We start from the raw sequence: 21,157 nt of genomic DNA on the forward strand, positions 1-21,157 counted from the left end.
CAGTGCTTTAGGCTCGACTGTGGAAACCCTGCACTATTCTGGCCTCGGTGCTACTGGCCCGAGGCTATTAGCCCCGCCCGGCCCGTTTTAAGCCCGGGCTCGCATTGGCCCGACAGTGGAAACATGGCTAGTGTGTTTTCCTGGTTGAGATCTAGTGTCTTCCAGCCTCTGTTGTCTAAATGTGTGAGTCTAGAGCTTCCAGTGCAAGGGTCTGGATCTGCGATGTTTTTAATAAAACAAATTAGCTTTAATGTCTTAAAGGGATACTTCACTCGTAAATCATTCACTCACCCTTATGCTGTCCCAGATGTATATGACTGTCTTTCCTCAGATGAACACAAATAAAATCTTTAGAAGAGCAAGAGAGAGATACAATGCAAGTGGATGAAACCCTCAAAGTCGATACCTTAAAATCCATGCTGCCACAGCCTAATGGATTATCCTAACATGTTAAACTTTTTCAACAATAAACCATCGCTTCCAACCAGTTGTCATACACAGTTTCATGATAGCATCATGAAGCGCTACAACAACACATTGTGAAGCTTGATGCAAGCACATCGTAAGCTTGTGTAAGAAGTAATGCAGAAGCACATTCTGACATTTAACTCTTTAAAATGTTAGTATTTTAAAATCGTCATTTTTCTCACACACCCCTATTTATTTGACTCTGAAGACCGTTTTATTCACTGGGATTTTTATCTTTCCATTTCTATATGAAATTAATTAATAAAAATTGTAGTAACAACTACAAAAAATTAATAATAATAATAATAATTTAAAAATTATTTCTTGCATGGTTTATTCCACAACAAACAACAACAACAATAAAACAAATATTTAATTTTTAGAAAAATTTTAACCATTAATTTTGCTGAATAATAATTTTATTTAATTTAATTTAATTTTAATACTTTTTTTGATCACTGACAATTTTGCCAATTTTTTTTTGCATAAATCTCGCTATATTTTATTTATGCTTAAAGGGATAGTTTACCCAAAAGCGACATGAGTGTAAGTAATTAATGACAGAATTTTTATTTTTTGACTATTCCTTTAGTACAAGAAACAAATACCCCCAAAATGTTAGAAAACATATGGAGAGATTCAAGAGATTTCCATCATTTTACTGGAGCATTAAACTGTACTGTACAGCTTATATTTGTAACTTGGTGGTCTCACAGGCAGCACAATCACTCGTGGCTCAAGCGTCTTGATTCTCCAGGCTACTGCACGGTGGGTGAACCGTCCCCGGCCTCTCACTCGTTCTCCCTCCCTCATAACCTCGGCTCCATCGAAGTGGACGAGGACCACATCATCTCCCCCTACGCCAGCTTCACCTCACTGTCCGAGCGGGCGGCACCCATCCTCAGCGGCTGGCTGGACAAGCTCTCTCCTCAAGGGTACGCCCCGTCGGGGCTGCTGCTCTCCTCTCATCTCTGCGTCTCCTGCACGCTCCTCAGTGGCTGTTTCTGCTCCCTGTCTGTCCTCTCCGGCCGGTTTGTCATTACTTCAGATGTCGTGTCTCCTGCTGTTTGTTCCCGTCCTCTGCTTGTCACCTTCCAGTGTCTAGATTCATTTCCTCCTTGAATAATTTCAGACAGCACTATATTAGATGTGACATTTGTAGTGTAGTTGTTTCTCTCTGATGTCATCTTTGTTCCTCTGTTATAGAAACTACGTGTTCCAGAAACGATATGTGAAGTTTGATGGGAAGAACTTGATGTACTATGGTAGTGAAAAGGTACGATTGCATGTCAACAACTCAATGGCATCCTAATTCTCTCATGCTCACCTAGGCTGTGTTTCTTTAATCAAAAATACAGGATAAATAGCAATATTGTGAAATATTGTTCCAATTTAAGGTAACTGTTTTCCATTTAAATGTATTTTAAAATGTAGTGATGCAAATCTGAATTTTCAGCATCATTACTCAAGTTTTCAGTGTCACATCATTCATAAATCATTCTAATATGATACATTGCTGCACAATATTATCAATAATGCAGTTGTATTGTCTAATATTTTAGTAGAAACTGTGATGCTTTTCAGGATTCTTTTATGAAAAGTCCAAAAGAACAGCATTTATTTAAAAAAAGAGATCTTTTATAACAAGTTAAATGTTTTACTGTCACTTTTGATCAATGTAATGTATCTTTGTTTAATTACAGTATTAATTTCTTATTGACTCCAAACATTTGAATGCCAGTGTAGTTTTTTCACCCTCTCTCTGACCTGCTTTGAGATGAATCCCATCTTTGTATGTGTGTGAGCAAAGGTTTACTGTCAAATGTCATTTTCATCCGCCTCTGCCATATTGTCAACATTGTGGACAACACTGAATAGACGCTGTTGACGTGTAAAGGCCCTGTCACACCAAACACCATACAAGAAATCTTAATGAATTGTTGATGAATGGAAGAGTGAAACCAATATTCATCGAGCTGAATGAAAAGCAAATTGCCAGAACAATAGATAGTGCTGATCGACATCCAAATGAATATGTGTCTTGAACCTTCCGGCACAGCTGATCTGGGAAATGTTATATTACACTATACAGTCATGAAAGGTTGACAATAAATAATCTTTTTGGCCTGGGAAGGATTTTTTGTGCTCCCAAAGTCACAGTGCAGTATGTTCTCATTGCACAGTTAACCGATTCATCATGATATATGACCCCTTTAATCACTTCAGCCGGCCTGAAGACCTTCAGAATCCAAACAATTCCCACATTCCCTTGTGTTTCTGATGTCACATATGCTTGTACACTGTTATTCCTAACACAAATGGTCTCTTTCTCCCAGGATGCTTATCCCAAAGGTGTGATTCCCTTAGCTGCCATACAGATGGCCCGCTTAGCCAAAGACAATAAATTTGAGGTCATCACAAGTCACAGGACATTTGTCTTCCGAGCTGATAACGATGGTAAGCACAGCATTTTTATCCTGCATGCATTCCCTTGGAATCCAAACTCATGACCAAAAATCTCAATATGTCGGCAGATGATATAGTATTGATATAACCTGCCATCTAAAAACATAAATGAGACCCTGGACCACAAAACCAGTATCAAGAACAATTTAAATTTATACATTATCTGAAAACTAATAAGTACCTTTTCCATTGATGTATGGTTTATTAGGATCTAACAATATTTGGCCGAGATGCAACTATTTGAATATCTGAAATCTGAGCGTGCTAAAAAATCGAAATATTGAGAAAATCACCTTTAAAGTTGTCCAACTGAATTCTTAGCAATGCATATTACTAATCAAAAGTTACATTTTGATATACTTACAGTAGGAAATGTACTAAATATCTTAATGGAACATGATCTTTACTTAATATCCTAATGATTTTTGGCATAAAAGAAAAATAGATAGTTTTGACCCATACATTGTTTTTTTAAATATACCCCAGCGACTTAAGATTCGTTTTCTGCTCCAGGGTCACATATTATTGCACAATATCATACAATTATGTTTAGAGAAGTGTTTTACTTCTTACTTTTACTAGGTTAAAAGAAGCCCATTGATCCTGCTTTATTTCTTTTCGTAGTTCAGAGGAGCAAATGGTGCAGCACGCTGCAGGAGCGGGTCAAAGAACAGCTGGTTTTCGGCCGCCCACGTTTTGGCCCCGGCAGTCACTGCCAAAAGAGCGGCTTCCTGGAGCTCAAAACCAAGTCAAAGATCTACACAGCCATTATAATGGAGCAGATCTGGTTGTACAAGAATGAGCAGGTGATTAGATAATCATGTTATAGCCATACTCCTCTAGATTTAGTACTTATAATTTACTTTGCCTCTTTCTTCTCTCAGTGAGATACAATTTGAGTATTTTGAACTTCCTATAGCATATGTGCAATTCATTCAAAATTCTTAAATAATTTGCATCATGCAGGTTTTACTAGTAATTCTTGGTTTAAGGTTAACCCTTTGTGATATGTGTTCTGCAGTGCTTTAAAAATGGAATTGGAATTACTGTGATTGAGGCCAGAGGTGCTACAGTTCGTGATGGGAAGGGCAAGAGCTTTGATCTCATTACACCTTATAAAACCTTCAGGTAAACAGTTCAAGTCACGCTATGCTTCTGTTAAGTAGCTTGTACATGTCCTACCCTCTTAAGTAATTTCCAACTCTCCAAATACATTGTTTAATTAGTGATTTGTCGATTTGTCTGGAACCAAAACAAGAAAAATAAACTGGCCAATAAGGCATATTTATTCTCTAAAAACAAGTCTTGTTTTCATACACAATTTAAATTCTTAAAATTAAATTAATTAAATTGTTTTAAAGGATATTAAGATGTTTTTACTGGAAAATAAGACAAATAATGCTGATTAAAAAAAATATTAAATTGAAAAGGATATATCTTTTAAAATATATCATGAATAATAATAATTAAAAATATATTTCTATATTTTAAGATAACATTTTTAATTATAGTTTAATTACGCTACCTCTCAAAAGGTTGGGGTCAATAAGATAAAAAAAAAAACTCTTATATATCTGTTTTAATTGACCAAAAATAGAGAAAAATGGTAAATTGTGAAATCTGCTTTGTATTTTAATATTTAATTAATTCCTGTGATGGCTAAGCTAAATTTTCTGCCACTGTCACTGGTGCTCAAGAAACATTTCTTTATTATTATCAATATTGAAATCTGCTGTGCAGCTTAATATTTTTGTGGCAGCCCTGATACACACTAATAATAATAATAATAAAATAATATATAATATAATAGATTAAAAATGCATTTATTTCATACTAAGTATACTTCAAATCCATTAACATATTTACTGACATATTACTTAAAACATACTGAAATACAATTATAATTAAACTTCATTTCTTTATTGCACAATGCACATTTCTTAATTTAATGTGTAAAATGTTTTTTAATATCACTCTCAATAACAATTGTATGATCTCCGTGTAATATCAGCCTTTACATACAAGATATTTCAAGTTTACCTGAAGTATACTTGCAATGGCTTCACTTTAACACAATCAGACATACTTAAGTATATCTTTGGTTGGAATTTAGCATAACTTAATTAATCAAAGTATATGTATATGTATATGTATATATATATATATGTATGTATGTATGTATGTATGTATGTATGTATATATATATATATATATATATATGTATGTATGTATGTATGTATGTATGTATGTATATATATATATATATATATATATATATATGTTTTGGTCACACTTTATTTTAGGGTCCAATTCTCACTATTAACTAACCATTAACTATGACTTTTGCCTCAATTAACTCCTTATTTGCTGCTTATTAATAGTTTATAAGGTAGTTGTTAAGTTTAGGGTATTGGGTAGGATTATGGATGTCATGCATTATATGTACTTTATAAGCACTAATAAACAGCCAATATGTTAATAATAGACATGCTAATAAGCAACTAGTTATTAGTGTGAATTGGACCCTATACTAAAGTGTTACCATGTTATTAAATTAACTCAAGTTCATCACACACATATATGAAAGTATTGAAGTCGTACAGAGGTCTGTTCCCGCAAAGTAACCATGCCAGACCAGAGACAATTAATAGGATCCAAGATGGCAGAGCATTAAGAGGGTTGTGTGCATCCTTGCAGCTTTACAGCCGAGTCGGAGCGAGAGAAGAGGGACTGGATGGAGGCCCTGCAGGAGTCTATAGCAGAAACACTATCTGATTACGAGGTGGCAGAGAAGATCTGGTCCAACAGGTCCAACAAGATCTGTGCAGACTGCAAAGCCATCAATCCGGACTGGGCATCCATCAATCTCTGTGTGGTCATCTGCAAGAACTGCGCAGGTGTGTGGAGGTCACTTGTTTTATCATGCAAACTTGTGAATTCTGCTGAATTAAGTGAGATATTCATCAAAACAGTTTGGTGTGAGATGTTTTGCCTTTTCTAAACAGTGAGTAGCTGGTATGGGGAAGAGCAGTGCGGTGTTCAGGTTGATACAGATGGTGCTAAGAGTTTCTAAGCTCATTTGAGAGTTCATGTGAGGTCCTCTGTGCCGTATACTACAGATAAAAGTGGCTCAGAGGCACTGTATCAGGAAGCGTTTGTGGGACAAACAGAATGAATGGTGTGTGGAGAGTTATGTGGTGCCTCTTTTGTTCTGTCTGCCTGCAGGCCAGCATCGAGGTCTCGGCACAATGGTGTCGAAAGTGCAGAGTCTGAAACTAGACACCAGCGTGTGGAGCAATGAGATCGTCCAGGTAGGGGTTGCTGTGGTTTGTTTTGATGAAAATATCTTTTTAATTCCAATTATCAGGATTCCTGATATCCCCAGTGATTTTACCACAAGGTTTTTCACAAATTAGGTCCTATCTCTGTGTGTTCTAGCTTTTTATAATGCTTGGCAATGATAAAGCCAATGAATTTTGGGCGGCTAGACTTCCTGTGACTGAGGAGCTGGACTGTGACGCCTCTCCAGAGCAGCGGAGAGATTTTATCACCCACAAATACAGAGAAGGCAGATATCGGCACCCTCATCCCAGTTTTAGCACCCAAGAGGAACTTCTTAAGGTAAAGGTTAAGCCATTCACACATACAGGGAAGAGATCGTGCAAACTAATGGCAACTTGTTTACCAGTCATTAAGATTAAGATTATTCCTGATTATTTATAGTCTTCAAAGTACAGTCAGGAGTGTTGAACATGGCATCTTTACTGTCAGATTTTAATTTGAATTTTAATTAATTTTTTAACATGGGTAAAAAGAATATCAGGGAATTTTAAAATTTTTTTAAAATTTCTTGCTTGAAAATGTATGGAAATTAGATAAAATGATGTTTGGTCCACCAACAATTTAATCTGCCCTTACATTAAATAATCATTATTTTAGTTATTAATAATAAAATGTAGTTAAATTTAATTTAATATAGCAAGTTATACAAATATATATGTTGTTAATAATAAAAATATTAGTATTAATATTATTACTAGTACTACTACTATTGCTGTTATTACTACAACTATTATTATTTAGTTTTTTAAATACACAAAATAAATAAGTTAATAATAATAATAATGATGATGATGATGATAATGTAAAAAAATTATTAATATCAATACTACTACTACTACTACTACTAATTTACTACAACAACAGTAATAAAAATACTATTAGTATTTTTGTTTTTAAATGCACAATAACATGTTAATAATATTACATTTATTATTGAAATTCTACTATCATTGTTATTATTACTTTTATTGTTATTATTTAGTTTTTAAATACAAAATAAATTATTATTATTTTTATTATTAATTATTATCTAATTTAGTTTAATTTGAGATATTATAGTCATGGAAATGTCTATGGTAAATATACATTATTCTTCTTAGTAATGCTCAGAAAGACCATGGAAAATCAAGGGAATTCATTGTTCAACAAAATGGAAACTTTATATGTCTGTTATCAGTCAGCACTGACTGAAGCCTATGAGTAAACCTTGTGCAGATGGATATAGGCCTTTTGCATTTAATGATGAATATTTTACACCTTGTCTTCAGAGTCACATAACCTCAACACTTTTGCACAATAAATGCATTTCCCTTTCCTCTTCTGCAACACACTTATTTTTGAAATACCCTGAATACTTCCTCAAATCAGAAGCGCAGTGAACTATTGCGGCGGACAGTTCTCTGTGTAATAGCTTTGCTTCAAAAGAAAACTTTTAGATCAATCACCGCTGGGCCAGTGAGGACATCCTGTCTTAATATAGCTAGAGCCATCTAAGTATTGTGCCAGCGGTCAAGCCAAGATTAGTGTGTATTGTTTCTCAAGACTTTACTAAGGCTATTATTTGTGTATCCAGGCTACCTATGAACCCCAGAATAAGCCGATGGCTGTGTTGTGAATTGTAAATAATGAAGAGCACTAATGCAAAGAATAGAGGGCTTTTTAGAAGAAGCTTTGACTGTCCGCTGGCTAAATATGCTATTAGCGGTGCATTTGTTGAAGTGTGTATATGATTGTGTGTGTGTGTGGTCACCCTGCAGGCGCTGTGCACCGCTGTGACTGAGCAGAACCTGCTAAAAACGGTCACTCAGATTTTTGCGGAGGCCGAGGCCACCCGACTCGCTAAAGCTAATGGAACCGATAAGCGTGTATCTCCGCATTACTCATACACACAGTCTGCAGGTAGTTTTCCAGCACTTAACTACAGCCATGTCTCTTAAAGGTGAAGTGTGCAATTTAATAGACACCTAGTCAGAACTGTAAAAAATCATCTAAATCACTGTTCTCTTTAAATTCTCCATCTTGAACATGGTGAATAATGTTTTTTTTTAATGTATGTTTTGCTACATTCTTTGATTCTCTATAATGCAACAACAATAAAATTGCATGCTTCACTTTTAGTATATAGAAATTGTAATATAGTGTGCAGTATCTCACTGTAGTTTTCTGGATTCAGATTCCTGTGTCTATGATGAGATCATGCAGGCCGTCCTGTACTCCGGCTACCTCTACAAGTCAAGCTCCTTGAACAAAGGGACATTATCTCGCAGAACCAGAGACGGTAGGCGACTATGTGCCATAAACAAGCATTGGTGGTGATTTAGGAGCAGACTGTACCTCTTCAGTAAAAAGAAAGCTATTCAGTACCATCTAACTACTTCATACTCAGATTACGTAATCAGATACTTTTTTTTTCAAGCAACTAGTAAAGTAATGCATTACTTTTAAATAAAATAATTTAAATTAAAAACTTACTGTTTTCCCATTTATTCACTGATATTTCTCCTGTACCCATGTTGAGAGAAATTAGGAGGCTGAGGCTTATTTATTTCACTTTTGGTGTAAAAGATCCTTTACAGTTTATTTTATTTTTTATTTATTTTTTATTAAAAAACAAATACCCAAGCTCAGCCCAGGTGACAAAGAGTAATGCAAAAGTTACTTAATACATTGCATTAATTTCTTTAAGAAGTAACTAAGCAACACAATTACTTTCCCTAACACTGCTCATCTGGTTGTGCAAGTAAGAAATAAAATAAAATAAAATAGCATTGAATGAAAAAAAAAAAAAATACAAAATTAAAATGATTGCATCAAATGTTTGGGTCCAGTAAGAATTATATTTAATTAAACAAAGATGCATTCAGTTGATCAAAGATGACATTAAAAATTAGTGTTCCTGTAGTTCAAGTGGTAGAGCATTGCGGGTTTGAATCCCGGGGAACACATGATAGGAGAAAATTGTTAGCATGAATGCAATGTAAGTCGCTTTGGATAAAAGCGTCTGCTAAATGGATACATTTATTTAATTTATTTAAAAACTTTTATAATGTTACGAAAGATTTCTATTTCACATAAATGCTGTCCTTTTAAGTTTATACTCAGCAAAATGATCCTGAAAAATGTATTATGGTTTCCAAAAAAATATGAAGCATCAAAACGGTTTTCAACATTGATAATCAGAAATGTTTCTTGAGCAGTAAATCAGCATATTAAAATGATTTCTGAAGGATCATGTGACACTGAAGACCGGAGGAATGATGCTGCTTGCTTCAAAACATCAGTGCTCTTAGACATTATATCTGAAATCTGATATGAAACATACTGAATAGTTTTTTTATTACCTTTTGATTTGATTTATTCAGCAGATTTTCAAAAGTACTGGTGTTCGGTGGAGAAGTCTATTCTTTTCTATGAGTCTGACAGATGTCATGAGCCCAGCATGAAGATCGATGTTAAAGACATCGTCTGTTTAGGAGTTAGCAGGCCAGACTCCAGCAACAACAGCGGCTTTATTGACAAGTGGGTGCCACTGCACAACATCCTTCAGGACATAATCAGATTTAGAAAGGTCATAGTTTCTTAATCATTACATCATAATCTGTTTCTTTGTTGTTCCTTTCAGATTTCGATACACTTTTGAACTTTACCTAACATCTGATAAACTGATGCAGTTTGGCTTGGAGACTCCAGATGCATTGCACAGTTGGGCGAGAGCAATAGGGAAGGTAAATATTAATCAGTCAAGCTGTTCTCTGTGGACAGGAAATAGTTTGTCAAATCAGTGCATTGGATCTCACCTGGGTTTTGATCTCTGGCAGGCCACCACACCTCTCAGCTGTCACTGTCTGCTGGCGCGAGAGTTCGAGCGAGTGGGCGTCCTGCGCTACAAGGCCATGCTAGACCCACAGCAGTGGAAAGAAGGCTTCTTTGTTCTACAGAAGTCCAACCTGTTCATATGCCCTGGAAATGATGGAGCCGCAGAGGATATTATAAACCTGAAACGGCTACAGGAGCTCAGTGAGTCCGTTAGCTCAATCACCGTGAAACTGAGATTTCTGAGAAAAAAAGTGCTGCTAAATATACCCTCTGGGATTAATAAATGAGCTATGTACTTATCCGTCTTTTGTCTTGGGTTAAAAATCAAGGCATTGCATCTGAAACCGAGAACCATGAGAAGAAGGACATCCTGGTTCTTGTTGAGAAAGGAAGGTGGGTCTTTTAGTTCTGTAAGGACACTTGTTTAAGCCAAAATTAAAACTCTTTACTTTCTTAAAGGAATAGTTCGCTCAAAATATAAAATTAGCTAAATATGTACTCAACTTAAACAAACTAAATATGAGTTTGTTTCTTCGTCAGAACAGATTTGGAGAAATTTAGCATTCCATCTCTTGCTCACCAATGGATGCTCTACAGTGAATGGGTGCCGTCAGAAAGAGAGTGCAAGCAGCTGATAAAATCATCACAATCCACACCACTCCAGTCCATCAGTTAACATCATGTGAAGTGAAAAGCTGCATGTTTGTATGAAACAAATCCATCAAGATGTTTTTAACTTTAAACCGTTGTTTTGCTAAAATATGAGTCCTCTATCCATGGTAATTTTTTCTACACCGAAAAAGTTGTTTCCTCTGAATCAGGAGAGAAATATGCACAGATGAAGCACCATTTACAAGGGAAAACTGTCTAAAACAATTCTAAACAAATATTGCAGTGTATTTTGATGTGAGAGGACAACACAGAATGGACTTTTTCACTGGAATGAAGCGTTATTATAGACTCATATTTTGACCAGAAGGAACAGTTTAAAGTTAAAACACCTAAATAATGGATTTGTTTCTTACAAACATGCAGCTTTTCACTTCTCAAGACATTAACTGATGGACTGGAGTGGTGTGGATTATTGTGATGTTTTTATCAGCTGTTAGGACTCTCATTCTGACGGCACCCATTCACTACAGAGGATCCACTGGTGAGCAGGTGATGGAATGCTACATTCCTCAGAAGAAGTTACTAAATCATATATGTCTTGGCCTTAGGGTGAATACATTTTCAGCAAATATTCATTTTTGGGTGAACTATTCCTTTAATACATCTCCCAGTCCTTATTGCAAACGATTGCATGTTATTACAATGCATTTATATAATGACTCTGTCTGCAGGACTCTGCATTTGCAGGGCATGGGCAGGACAGATTTCTCCCTGTGGTACGCAGACATTCAGAAGGCAGCAGGAGGGAAAGGGAACACCCTGAAAGACCAGCAGCTCAGCAGAAATGACATCCCCATCATCGTTGACAGCTGCATTGCCTTTATAACTCAGTATGGTACGAACACAGACTTCTCATCTCCTTGTGCTTTGTGCTGAAGACAGTAAACTCTGCTAAATCATAATATAAGTTTAACACTGCTATCCAAATAATTGAATCTCTCCTTCGCAGGTCTGGGCCATGAGGGAATATACAGGAAAAACGGTGCGAAGTCCAGAATCAAGCTTTTGATGGAGGAGTTTCGTAAGGACGCCCGCAATGTGAAACTCCGCATTGGAGATAACTTCATAGAGGATGTGACGGATGTACTGAAAAGGTTCTTTCGGGAGATTGATGATCCAATATTCATGGCTGATCTTCACCCCTTCTGGAGGGAAGCTGCCAGTTAGTACCGTACACTTTCTTTGAATGTTAATATGCAGTTTAATTAAATATTGTGGGTTATTTCATGCATAACGTCTATTAAATGCATCCGAAGCATGCTTACAGCTGCATTTATTTATAAAATACAGTAAAAACAGTAATGCTGTAAAATTATTAAGAATTTAAAATAACTGTTTTCTCTATGAATATATTTTAAAATGTTATTTATTCCTGTGATGTAAAACTGAATTTTCATCATCAATGCTCTAGTCTTCAGTGTCACATGATCCTTCAGAAACCATTCTAATAGGCTGATTTGCTGCTCAAGAAACATTTAATATTATTATCATCATCATCATCATCATCATCATCAATATTTAAAGCAGTTGAGTAAATTTATTTACGGATTCTTTGATGAATAGAACGATCCAAAGATCAGCATTTATCGGAAATAAAAAGCTTTTGTAACATTATACACTATTCCATTCAAAAGCTTGGAGTCGTTATTTTTCTGGGAAAGAAATTATAGAAATGAATACTTTTATTTAGTAATGATGCTTTTAAAATTGATTCAAAGTGATGATAAAGGCATTTATAATGTTTTTAAAAGATTTCAGATAAATTGTTTTTTTATTCATCAAAGAAACCTGACCAAAAAATTCTAATTCTAAACATAATCAGAAATGTTTCTTGAGTTCTTACTGTTTTTGCTGTATTTGGGATCAAATACTGTAAATGCATGCTTGGTGAGCAGAAGATAATTGTTTAAAAACATTAAAAATCTTACCGTTCAAAGACTTTTGAATGGTAGAGTATTACAAAAACTGAATTATAAAATGTAAAACATCCCAGATTATTCGTACAGTATAACTGCCAACAAATATTAGATTTTGGCTAATTTGAGTTGTCCCAGTGATTTCTCATACTTTCATGCAGAGATCCCTCAAAAGCCACAGCGTTTGGACCGATACAAAGAGTTGATTCGAGGGTTACCTCGGGTCAACAGAACGACTTTAGCAGCTCTCATCAGTCATCTCTACAGGCGAGTCTTCATTCGGATTCTGGTCTGTGTTCATTTCTAGCAGCTCTCACATGTCTTTCTCTTCCTCTCTCTCTCTCAGGGTGCAGAAGTGTGCTGATCTCAATCAGATGTGCACTAAGAACCTGTCCCTGCTGTTCGCTCCCAGCCTGTTTCAGACTGATGGCAAAGGGGAACATGAGGTCAAAATCATAGAAGACCTCATCGATAACTACCTGTATATATTTGATGTAAGTGAATAACTCTGTAACATGATATTATAGCAAAAACGTGGTAAAGTTATAATATCAGGTGAGGATACGACAGTACAGTACTATGCGTATTATTTAATTCTGAATTCCATGCGATAATACTACAATACAAAAAAACATGTGAGTACCATTGTAAACTCTTTTTGTGGAATGCAGTTTTATGTAAATGTGAATCATTTTGATGAATCTTCTTTTTGTGTTTAAACAGATTGACGAAGAGCATCAAACTCAGATTGAACTGGAAATCAGTTTGATAACCACTTGGAGAGACACACAGGTAGAGTCATTTATTTATTTATTTATTTATAGTATTATATTTTCATATTTTTTTGTGCGTGTTTATTGCAGCTCTCACAGGCAGGGGACTTGATTATTGAAGTTTATCTAGAAGAAAAGATACCAGACTGCTGCATCACTCTGAAAGTAAGTAGATTTTTCATATTTGAAAAATAATAATAATAATGATACATATGATGACAACAATATTGTCCTGGAACGGGAAAGCAATATATTTTAAGTGTGCATATCTGCTTAATGTCTTCGTTAACCTTTAGTACAATAGCATTTAGATGACTTCAAAGCTAACATACATGAAATAATATTGTGAAAAAATACGGACGAGTATTTTCTTTGTCGGAGAGTTGCACAGCAGTACCACACGGTGGCAGATTCTAACCATTACTGCAAACGTCTGGCATGACTTTCTCACAGGTGTCTCCCACAATGTGTGCGGAGGAGCTGACCAATCAGGTGCTGTATATGAGAAATATTCCTGCCGGGGAAAAAGACGTGTGGATGACCTTTGAGGCCATCGAGGAAGGAGAGCTCGGTAAAGTCCAAACACTGAAGTTAATCAGACACTGCAGGGCAAGCCATGTTTGTTAAGGCCTGGGGACACAGTAGATAAATACAGCATGTCATTTCCACAGAGCGACCTCTTCACCCGAAAGAGAAGGTTCTGGAACAAGCGCTACAGTGGTGTAAAATGGCCGATCCCAGCTCAGCGTATCTGGTGGTGAAGAAGGTGCCTAGAGGGGAAGCTATAGACATTTTCACAGGTGAAAGCATATTGACTTCATCAGATGAATTGAATTTTAGAGAGTATAATGATGTGTTGAATATTTTAAAGCGTTTGTACCCGTTTTCCACTTCAGTGGTGCTGCATTGTCACAAAAACATTGTTAGAAGTAAAAATATTCCATATACTGTAGTCTCCCCACTAACCTGAGGTGATAAAATGCATAAAATAACAGTATTGTTCAAAAGTTTTTTTGTATCTTAAAGAAGGATGTTTTATGCTCAAGTCCAAAAATACAGTAATATTGTGAAATATTGTGTATGAATGTTTTCTATTTGAAGAAGTCGTGGCCTAATGGTTAGAGAGTCGGACTCCCAATCGAAAGGTTGTGAGTTCGAGTCCCGGGCTGGCAGAAATTGTGGGTGGGGGGAGTGCATGTACAGTTCTCTCTCCACCTTCAATACCACGACTTAGGTGCCCTTGAGCAAGGCATTGAACCCCCAACTGCTCCCCGGGCGCCGCAGCATAAATGGCTGCCCCCTGCTCCGGGTGTATGCTCACAGTGTGTGTGTGTGTTCACTGCTCTGTGTGTGTGCACTTCGGATGGGTTAAATGCAGAGCACAAATTCTGAGTATGGGTCACCATACTTGGCTGAATGTCACTTCACTTTCACTTCACTTTCACTTTTTTTAAAATGTCATTTATTCCTGTGATCAAAGCTGAATTTTCAGCATCATTGCTCCAGAAACATTTGATTATCAATGCTGAAAACAGGATTTTTTCTTCTTCTCTGGATTATTTGATGAATAATTCAAAAGAACAGCATTTATTTGAAATAGAAATCTTTTGCAACATTTTAAATGTCTTTGCCATTACATTCTTATAATTTGTAAAACAAAAAACAAATAAAACTTGTGAACAGTGGAGTATACAAGAATGAGATCAAAGATAAGAGTACAGAGTCACTACACAACTATTACTATACATCACTGAAACCATTTTTGTCACACGAAAAACACAAACTGTATACTTGGTTACAAAAGTGAATGAGATTATGCAGCTGCATTGTTGACCTTGTGTCTGTTGTATCTGTGTGTTGAAGCCTATAAGAGTGAGATAGGGAAGTCTGGAGTGCTGAAGTGTCGGGAAGAGCCGCCCAAACTCTTGCAAGGAAACAAATTCCAGGAGCGACCTTTCCAAATTAAAGACCACAGGTTAATCCTGATGAAGGACAAAAAGGTATGTATACTGTTCATCATCAATCTACATTACAGCACATTCGAGGGTTCTGTGTAAATAAGACCACGCTGAACTGAAAGGAAAAGCTATAAGCTGCTTTTCTGCATCACAGAGCAACAAACCTGAGAAAGACTGGCAACTGAAAACCTTGAAGATTTACATGGGGATCAGAAAGAAGTTAAAACCGCCAACAAAGTGAGATGCACATTCCACAATAAGCTTCTTTACATCAGTGAACTCGATATAACTTTAAATAACAAGTGTGTTTACTTGCAGATGGGGATTAACAGTGATGCTGGATAAACAGCAGTTGTAAGTGGTATTTATATGTGTGCATGGAATAGAACAGGAATTAACAGACTTCATAAGAGAAGCCCCAATATAGATTTATTACCCCTTTATATGTATGTATGTATATATATAATGTCAGTTTCTTATAACATGTTATAACAAAAGCAGTCTTAAGTCGCTGGGGTGTATTTGTAGCAATAGCCAAAAATACATTGTATGGGGCAAAATGATTGATTTTTCTTTTATGCAAAAAATCATTAGGACATTAAGTAAAGATCATGTTCCATGAAGATATTTGGTTGCACTTTATTTTACAGTACGTGTACTTACATGTACTTATAGTGTACTTACAGTGTATTTATCTAAGAAAGTTCTGGTAATACAAGGTAACTACATGGGGTAGGGTTAGGTTTAGGGGTAGGTTCAGGGTTAGTACATAGTTATTACATAGTTATTGTAATTACTCAATTAATCAATCAATGCTTATTTATTCAGCTTTCAGATGACGTATAAATCTAAATTAGAACAATTGACCCTTATGACTGGTTTTGTGGTCCAGGGTCACATAGATGAGTGTTATTATGCATTACACTCTTTAAAGGTACCTTGAAAAAGTAAATAATTATGCAACAATAATGCATATTATAAGACACGAGTGAGTACATTTTTTTTACATTTAATAGCATTTTTACATTTCTTTACAATGGTTTATACAAGTGTTTATAGCTACATAGTGAAAAGTAATCCTTCTCGATGACCTCACAGGTACCTCAGCTGTTCCTGTGAGACTGAATTATGGGACTGGATGACTGATTTACTAAAAGCACAGGTACAGCACATTTTAAATTGAACGAATATATTTATTGACATTTCAGAGCTGTGACTTAACATTAACATCCCTCCCTCAGAATGATGATTTGCGTCCACCTGTGATGAGACGCCACTCTTCCTCTGACATTTCCAAGCAGAAGTTTGGCACCATGCCGCTTGTGCCCATCAGAGGAGAGGAGAGCAACACCAACTCCACCATGCTCTCAGCCAATCAGACTCTGGTACAACACACAGGCGTCCTCCAGTGGTTCAGTGCATGTAATGTTCACTTGGTCTTTGCTTTGAGACTTAACTTGTTGTCTGTGTATTTTTGCAGAGAAAGCTCCACACAAGAAGGGCTCTCTCAATGTTCTTTGTAAGTATTTATTTTATCTGCAGATTAATCCAATGCATTTTATATAAGAATTACTTTAAAACAGTGCTTCTCAACCATTTTTTACTCCAAGACCGACCTCCTGTCAGAGTCAGTACTTCAATATTTGCTAAATATTTACTTACCCTCAGTCCATGCAAGATGTAGATGAGTTTGTTTCTCCAGCTTTACATCACTTGCTCAGCAATGGATCCTCTTTAGTGAATGGGTGCCGTCAGAATGAGAGTCCAAACAGCTGATAAAAACATCACAATAATCCACACTACTCCAGTCCAACAGTAAACATATTTTGAAGGGCTAAGCTGTGTTTTTGTAATAAAATGTTTAAATTCATATCATTTCTAGTCTTCCATCCATAATATTGCGTTCTCCAGTGAAAAAGTTGTCTTGTGTTGTCTTTTCTTTTTTTTAACACAATCGGTCACATTTATTCTGATTACAGTGGCTGGTCAAAATGTAAAAGTGGGAGGTTTGGAAAGTATCAGATGACCTCTGGGTCTAACAAACGCTCAAAAATGTAAGGGTGTGCTTTACAAAACAGCCTATACTTAATTGAGGAATTCCCTTTGACTTCCTCGGTCCTTCCCCCCCATTCCTGTTGGGAAGCAGGGTTTCCTGATATGACAGGATGCATTTGGAGGAAGAATGCTTCTGCTGCATTGTTCTGCAACTGTAGCCTTGAGGGAGGGCAGGGAGCTCGCTTCACCTCTTGTGTTTAGGGGAAAAGGCTTGTACAAGCAAATTGTCTCTAGGCTTCATGCTTTTGTCCTCGATGTATTTGTCAATTATCTTGGTGTTGTTGCTCTGATACTGAGACAAAAGTTTCAACTCCGAAAAGGAAGTAATTTGTTGTGAACATTGTTGAGAAGCGAATCCTCTTCTGTCTATGTCCCGCTAACCACAAATACTGCTTTTGTTAGCATAATGGTAGATCATCTAATCTAGTAGATTAGATATTTTCTTGAGATAATAGTAGATGAGATGTAGTTTTTATGATCTTAGTTCAGGAGACTGATTTGCTTTGGACGCATACATCACTTGTATTTTATAAACACACAGCATTATAGCTTGCTCTGATTGGTTGAGCTATACATTCAACGCTGTTGTGAAATAGCAGATTGATTTATTTAACACAACATTTATAACTTTTAATGTTATTATTTGTTTTTTTATGTAATTTAAAATGAAATGAAATAGCATTATTAGCATTATTATTCACTATTACTATATTAATTTTCTTTTGTAGTTAACAAAAATATAATGCCATACTGCAACAACAACAAAATAATAATAATAATAAACACTTAACATAGTAATATTAGAATATACAATTATTATTATTTGTATTAATTATTATTATAAGGTTCTCATAATACTATATTCACTTTATTTATGACTCATTTATAGTTAATAATGATTTCAGATAATTCAGAAAATGTATTAATATTAATAATAATAATAATAAAGACAATATAGTTATGATATTATCTAAATTTATAGTTGTTGTTGTGTAATACAAGGTTTAACAGTATATTCACTCTGTTGTTATTAATACAAAATAATAATAATAATCATCATCATCATAATCATAAAAGTGTGTGTAATATTATGTTTTATATAATAGTATGTTCATTCTATTATTCTTGTTTTATATATATATATATATATATATATGTGTATATATATATATATATATATGTATTATCTATTATCTTTTTTAATTATAACACAATATAGTTATCGTATAATAATAATAATAATAAATGTTCAGTAAAACCATAACTATTATTATTTTTTATAATAACAATAATAATACATTAACAATATAAATAATAATATTATTATTATCAAGGTTCAAATGACTATTTTTGATAAAAGGTCAATATGATTATTATCACTAGATTTATTTATTAATAATATTAAGTTTTCTTATAATGTTAATGTTGTTTTAATTCAAATAATAATAATAATAATAATAGAAAAATATTATTATTTCATAACTGTGGTGGCGTGACTGTAAAGGATGGCCTTTCATGTGTTATTGGTTTAAAGACTTAGACCAGTGTAATTAAGTGCTGGAATCTGAAATCTTTTTGACCTCCTGCTATGTCTGGCCATTGTCTTTTTTGTTTTCCTGCTCAGCCCATGAAGGTGCAGCAGGACTCGTTTGAGGAGCGCATTAAAAGCCCCGAGCCTTTGTACGAGGAGGTGGGCGACTTCGGTCTGCAGGTGCTCAAATCTTTGGAAACTAGTTTCCTGTCCAGCGCTCCCGCAGAGACACAGGAGGTGCCAGCACGCCCCGTCAGCCTCGGACAGAGGAAGGCCGCCTCCCTGGATCGCATGGTTGGGTCAAAGCCAGTGCACTCTCTCTTATCCTCTGGAGAATCAATAGACACTCTGGGCCAGGAGGACTCTCTGCACGTCCCAGGTAGGCTCAGGTCCCACAGATCATGCAGTCCTCAACAGGAACTGCTGTTACAGGAACTCTCCACGATGTTCTGCAAGAATCCCGAGTCTGAAGAGCAGCGTGAGAACCTCACCTGAGATCAATCTCAAGGTCAATTTGCTTTGGAACTTGAAATTGCTGTTATTAAATATCGCCATGTGTTGAAATTGGCTTGTAAGAATCCAGTATTAAATCCGTCGGTTTATTAACGTGAAGTATTGTGCCAAAGCAGTCACTGAAACTCAAATCAGTGAATCTGTGCTAGAACGGTTTTGTATAAATCGGCTGAATCTGTTCTGGCTTGTGCATGTGTTGACTTGTTACACTAAAACAGACCGACCTCTCAACATAAAAAAAAAAAACAAACAGTTTTTTATAGTTATTAAATTTTATTGTTGTATTATTTGTACCTAAAGATGAAATCACATTTCAGTTCCTTTTCGTAAAAATACATTTCTTGGCCCAGTAACGTTAAATGTTTAGTATAACAGTAAGAAATGCATGTGCAGTGTGTAATACGTAATCGGTTGTCTTATTAGCAGTGAAAACATTTAGATTGATATCCCTGGACTGCAGACTGATTAAATGACTACTGTATGAGTGCATATCACTTTATCTTTTAAATGTATACAGTTTATTATATTTATTAATTTATTTATATGGACTATTTGAATCATTCTCATATTTCCCATTGAAGGAGCATTATCAGAAGGATGAAAGCAGTTTGGACTGTAACAGCAGAGGGCAGTATAGATACAGCACACGATGTCCTGACAATCTAAAGGTTTCACGCCTCTTTACAGGCATTTATTAAAGGTTCATAAACAAGTTCATAACAAAATAAATCTGTTCTTACCCTGATTTTTTTATTCTTTGGTTCTTTATTTTTAATAACCATTTCTATGCATTAAATAAAGTATCATTTGTTTATGAGCCTCTTTTTGAAACCAGATATGAAACCAGATATCGATCATCCAGATATGAAACATTTCAACTGTACTGAATTCATTACTGCTTCTTTATACAACTCTATTTTATTTAATGCTAAAATGGATTTTGGTAATGTTATGGCATGTTTTCCATCACTGTCAGATACTTTTATTTGCAACACATACTTTTCTAATTATGAGCGATAGCATAAAAATTCTTGCATTTTGATGGATTTCGCTCATGTGCACTTCAGTGTTTTTAATTTAATTGTGTTTTAGCTAATTGAGATTTTCACCTGTTTATAAGGAATCCCTGTGTGTATGAATGCAGGTGCGTCAATATCAAGATGGTTGTTGTATCATAAAATATTTAGGGTAAAATGACTATATTAACAGGCTTTGGGTGTAGTGAAGGAAATGGTTCGAGTAAAACAGGATTATGTTTGGTTATGAGCCTGGCTGAGGATCAGTCAATCAAAAGTGTCTTCTTTAAGAGTAATCTTCTTATCCATGCTTTCACCTCTGAAGTCACCTTGTCATGGAGATGCCTCTCATTTCCTTTAAGATAATCTCTCTCTTTATGTCCAAATCAGTCAAATATGGGTTTTATTTATTATTTGTTCCCTTTAGGTAAATGGAAAAAAATGTATTGTCATCATGATGTCTGATGATATGGATTCGATTATGTACTTCATAAATGGCTTATGTAAAAGGTTTTGAAGGTCATTTTCCTGCATAACTAAAAGCTGAAGCTGGGTTTTCATGAAGCTGGGAGAGACTGAACTCTTTTATGAGAATACTAACAATTAAATGTCACCAATTTCATGGAATACT

General features: G+C 35.4%; 1 protein-coding gene across 1 annotated transcript in view; it reads left to right on the forward strand.

Moving 5' to 3' along the window:
* Positions 1-19,843, forward strand: part of LOC132109441 (arf-GAP with Rho-GAP domain, ANK repeat and PH domain-containing protein 3-like) — a 33,696-nt gene extending 13,853 nt beyond the window's left edge. The window contains exons 6-34 of the mRNA XM_059515505.1: positions 1,185-1,403; positions 1,675-1,744; positions 2,805-2,925; positions 3,559-3,740; positions 3,956-4,062; positions 5,632-5,831; positions 6,160-6,245; positions 6,373-6,555; positions 8,034-8,175; positions 8,450-8,554; positions 9,639-9,795; positions 9,899-10,001; positions 10,095-10,293; positions 10,422-10,485; positions 11,436-11,599; positions 11,714-11,926; positions 12,842-12,947; positions 13,027-13,174; positions 13,404-13,472; positions 13,544-13,618; positions 13,907-14,024; positions 14,125-14,253; positions 15,317-15,453; positions 15,566-15,648; positions 15,730-15,765; positions 16,510-16,573; positions 16,653-16,796; positions 16,892-16,930; positions 19,091-19,843. Coding sequence (XP_059371488.1) covers positions 1,185-1,403; positions 1,675-1,744; positions 2,805-2,925; positions 3,559-3,740; positions 3,956-4,062; positions 5,632-5,831; positions 6,160-6,245; positions 6,373-6,555; positions 8,034-8,175; positions 8,450-8,554; positions 9,639-9,795; positions 9,899-10,001; positions 10,095-10,293; positions 10,422-10,485; positions 11,436-11,599; positions 11,714-11,926; positions 12,842-12,947; positions 13,027-13,174; positions 13,404-13,472; positions 13,544-13,618; positions 13,907-14,024; positions 14,125-14,253; positions 15,317-15,453; positions 15,566-15,648; positions 15,730-15,765; positions 16,510-16,573; positions 16,653-16,796; positions 16,892-16,930; positions 19,091-19,492 — 3,865 coding nt within the window. The 3' untranslated portion in view covers positions 19,493-19,843. The remainder of the gene's footprint in view (positions 1-1,184; positions 1,404-1,674; positions 1,745-2,804; positions 2,926-3,558; positions 3,741-3,955; positions 4,063-5,631; positions 5,832-6,159; positions 6,246-6,372; positions 6,556-8,033; positions 8,176-8,449; positions 8,555-9,638; positions 9,796-9,898; positions 10,002-10,094; positions 10,294-10,421; positions 10,486-11,435; positions 11,600-11,713; positions 11,927-12,841; positions 12,948-13,026; positions 13,175-13,403; positions 13,473-13,543; positions 13,619-13,906; positions 14,025-14,124; positions 14,254-15,316; positions 15,454-15,565; positions 15,649-15,729; positions 15,766-16,509; positions 16,574-16,652; positions 16,797-16,891; positions 16,931-19,090) is intronic.
* The last annotated feature ends 1,314 nt before the right edge of the window (positions 19,844-21,157 follow it).

Source organism: Carassius carassius, chromosome 29 (genome assembly GCF_963082965.1).
Source record: "Carassius carassius chromosome 29, fCarCar2.1, whole genome shotgun sequence".
In the NCBI taxonomy this organism is placed as follows: Eukaryota; Metazoa; Chordata; class Actinopteri; order Cypriniformes; family Cyprinidae; genus Carassius; species Carassius carassius.